Source organism: Otolemur garnettii, unplaced genomic scaffold (assembly GCF_000181295.1).
Source record: "Otolemur garnettii isolate 467f Iridium unplaced genomic scaffold, OtoGar3 scaffold00053, whole genome shotgun sequence".
NCBI classification, from domain to species: domain Eukaryota; kingdom Metazoa; phylum Chordata; class Mammalia; order Primates; family Galagidae; genus Otolemur; species Otolemur garnettii.
The window spans coordinates 9409770-9413575 of NW_003852448.1; the positions used below are offsets into that span (position 1 = coordinate 9409770).

The 3806-nt window shown below is 43.9% G+C and overlaps 1 protein-coding gene across 1 annotated transcript in view; it reads left to right on the plus strand.

Moving 5' to 3' along the window:
- The window catches only part of LOC100948628 (zinc finger protein 425), a 14218-nt gene extending 10412 nt beyond the window's left edge, over window positions 1-3806 (plus strand). The window contains exon 4 of the mRNA XM_012806502.2: window positions 1852-3806. Within this exon, the coding sequence (XP_012661956.1) occupies window positions 1852-3806 (1955 nt within the window). The remainder of the gene's footprint in view (window positions 1-1851) is intronic.

The window sequence follows — 3806 nt, forward strand, 5'->3', positions numbered from 1 at the left end:
GGGAACATATTTATTAAATTCAGGAAACAAGGAAGACCTGCCTGTTCTTGGGACATAATGGAAGAGAGGAAGGAAAACATAGCTGGTGTCAGGTTATTTCATGTCAGGAATGCCAGTGTAGAGAGTATGACTTCATCTTACAGAAAGGGAGGAGCCTGGAAAGTTTTTTGAGTACCAAAGATAACAACTGTGGTGGATATTCTTACAAATCAGTGTTGTTCCCTTGGCACGAGGTGGTCCTCAACTATTAAGTACAACTGCCTCTCTGCTAGAGTTAAATAGAAAAGCATGTTTATAGGAAGATTAAATTTCCAGTGATGAGAAATAGGATTCCAGGAAACAGCTAAGTATGCCTTTGTCATGATCTAGACAAGAGCCATTGAGTACTGACTTACTAAATAACGTGATCCAGTTGGAAACATCATTTATGTTGTCCTTAAGATGAACACAGAGCATAGTGAGAGTCCTCTAGGGGTAGGGCCACTCAGGTTTCCTCCGAGGTTAAGAGATAAAAATAAGAGGTCTGTTACCCTGTTCAACAGGACATTGGAGGGGAAGCAGTTCTGAAACACAATGGCTTAGGTGAATGTCTGAAATTATCCTGTCCATATCTGGTGGGTAATCGTGTGATAACTCAGTTCCTTCTGGGTTCTGTTATCATGGCTATTTGGAACAGTAGTGAGTGTGCTTATATAAATAGATCTTGCCTATAAGACAGAGTCCTTTGGAAAATGAAATAATTTCTACATTGAATTCTTTGTAACTTCAGTAAATTGCAACCTGTAAGAAATATACTTTGTATTACCATTTCTTCTTGAAATTTTTCTTGAAATCATAGTAGAAGAGGATAAGAATATGATAAGACTTCTTACTTAAATATTGTGCTACTTATTTCATAGATTTGAGGAAATATTATAGTCAGACATGTGGCTACAGTCTATGGCTAAATAATCAGACTGTATTATAGTTCAGTTATATTCTCAAGAGTAACTCATTTATTTTTATTTATTACTTATTTTTGTAGACAAAGAGTCTTTCTTTATTGCCCTCAGTAGAGTGCTGTGGCATCACACAGCTCACAGCAACCTCCAACTCCTGGGCTTAGGCGATTCTCTTGCCTCAGTCTCCTGAGTAGCTGGGACTACAGGCGCCTGCCACAATGCCTGGCTATTTTTTTGTTGCAGTTTGGCTGGGATTGTATTTGAACCTGCCACCCTTGGTATGTGGGGCTGGTGCCCTACCCACTGAGGCACAGGTACTGCCCCAGAATAGCTCATTTTAATCGTCTCCAAATTCTGCTTACCCTCTAAGCGTCATTTATAGTGTACAAGATGTATTTGCTTGCAATTGTTTTGTGCTAAGTCATTTCTTTTTGTTTTAATTTCTTTTTTTTTAAATAGTAAAAGCATGTTTATAGGAAGAGTCTTACTTTATCACCCTCAGTAGAGTGCTATGGTATCATAGCTCACAGTAACCTCAAACTCTCAGACTCAAGTGATTCTCTTGCCTAAACCTCCTTAGTAGCTAGGACTATAGGCACCTGCCACAACATTGGTCATTTTTTGTTTGCTTGTTTGGCAGGCTTGGGCTAGGTTCAAACCCACCAGCCCTGGAGCATGTGGCCAGCACCCTAACCACTGAGCTATGGGCAGCCCACTAAGTCATTTCTTAACACATGGTAAAAGGAATTTAAAAGTGAAATAAAATTTATCTGTTGGAGGCAGATTCACAATGTCATTGAGATCAATGAGATTCCCTTTCCTACTTTGTTAGTAATGTGAAGGCAGTCCTTGAATCCTACTGTATAATGGACATAACCACTGATTAGAGGGGTATTTTTTTCTTCTCCAGGTGACCAAGGAACTTTTGGGACAAAAGAAGAAGAATCTCATTTAAACGGTCTTCAAAAGCATGACTTGTGTGCTACTTTATTAGGGGAGAGGAGAAAGATTTTATCGAATCAAAAATCCATCTTCCAGTCTCCAAGTCTCCAGGAAACAGAGATTATACACAAAAAACTCAATGTCACAGCTCCTAATCAGGACAGAAAAGGTCTGTGGCATAAATCTCCAGGTATACCAGGTCACTTGGAAACTCCAGCAGAGCCAAGATTTTATTACTGTTGTGTCTGTGGGAAAGTCTTCCAGAGAAAGAGTGACTTGGTAAACCACAAAAGGTGCCACTGCAAGAACCAGCTGTATAAATACCCAGAGTACAAGAACAAATCCAGAGGGAAATCTGAACTCAGGTGGAGCCAGAGGTTCCCTTGTAAGAAGCAGCGGTTCCAGTGCAATCAGTGTGAAAAGAGCTACTATTTGAAGGGCAGCCTAGTCACTCATCAGGTTGTCCACACAGGACAGCGGCCCTACCCCTGCCCTGAATGTGACAAGACCTTCCGGTATAGAGGCAACTTAAAGAAGCACCTGTGTTTGCACAGAGGAGAAAGGCCATTTTGCTGTGAGGAGTGTGGTAAGGCTTTCATTGAGCAGTGTGAGCTCACCGAGCACCGCCGGCTACACAGTGGGGAAAAGCCTTTCCAGTGTCCGCTGTGTGACAGGAGCTTCCGCCTGAAGAGAGGGATGAAGGTCCATCTTTCTCAGCATAGTGGGAAGAAGCCCTTTCACTGTCCACAGTGTGACAGAAGCTTTTCTCAGGAGGCTACTTTGAAGACCCACCAAAAGACACATAATGAAGAGAAGCCATTTTCTTGTGATAATTGTGGCAGGAAATTCATCTATAAAATTAAACTCGATGAGCATATCAGAGTTCATACAGGAGAGAAGCCCTTTTCATGTCCCGAGTGTAATAAAAGTTTCCGCCTAAAGAGAAGCCTAAAAGCCCATCGATTGCAGCACAGTGGACAGAAGCCCTTCCAATGTCCAGAGTGTAAGAAGAGCTTCTTCTGGAGGAATGCCATGAAGGCCCACCAGCGTCTACATAGTGAGGAGAAGCCATTCTCCTGTGAGGAGTGTGGCAAGAGGTTCACCCGGCCCTCCAAGCTCGCCTACCATGCCAGAATTCATAGCAGACAAAGGGGATTCCCCTGTAGGGTGTGCAAAAAGACCTTTTCTCAGCAGGCAGCCCTCACACAGCACCTCAAGATCCACAGCACAGAAAAGCCATTCTCTTGTGCTGAGTGCAGCCGGAGCTTCCGCCGACGTGCACATCTCACTGAGCATGTGAGGCTTCACAGTGGGGAGGAGCCTTTTCAGTGTCCTGAGTGTGACAAGAGCTTCTCCTGGAAGGCTTCCCTGAAGTTCCACCAGCGGATACACAGGGGTGAGAAGCCCTTCAGGTGTAGTGAGTGTAGCAAGACTTACACTCATCAGTCTCAGCTCACTGAACACCTGAGAGTGCACAGTGGCGAGAAGCCCTACCACTGTCCTGAATGCAATAAAAGTTTCCGTCTCAAGGGAAATTTGAAAAGCCACCTGCTCCAGCACAGTGGCAAAAAGCCATTCTCTTGTATTATGTGTGGCAAAAGTTTCACTCAGCAGTACAGGCTTACAGAACACATGCGAGTCCATAGTGGTGAGAAGCCCTTCCAGTGTCCGGAGTGCAACAAGAGCTACTGCATAAGGGGAAGTTTAAAGGTCCATTTGTATACACACAGTGGAGAGAGGCCCTTCCGGTGTACTGAGTGTGGCAAGGGCTTTCTACAGAAGAGAAGTTTGAAGGCCCATCTATACCATCACAGTGGGGAGAGGCCTTTTTCTTGCAATGAGTGTGGAAGGAGATTCACGTATGTGGGGGCACTCAAGACCCACACTGCACTGCATGCCAAGGAAAAGCCATCCAGTCTCTAG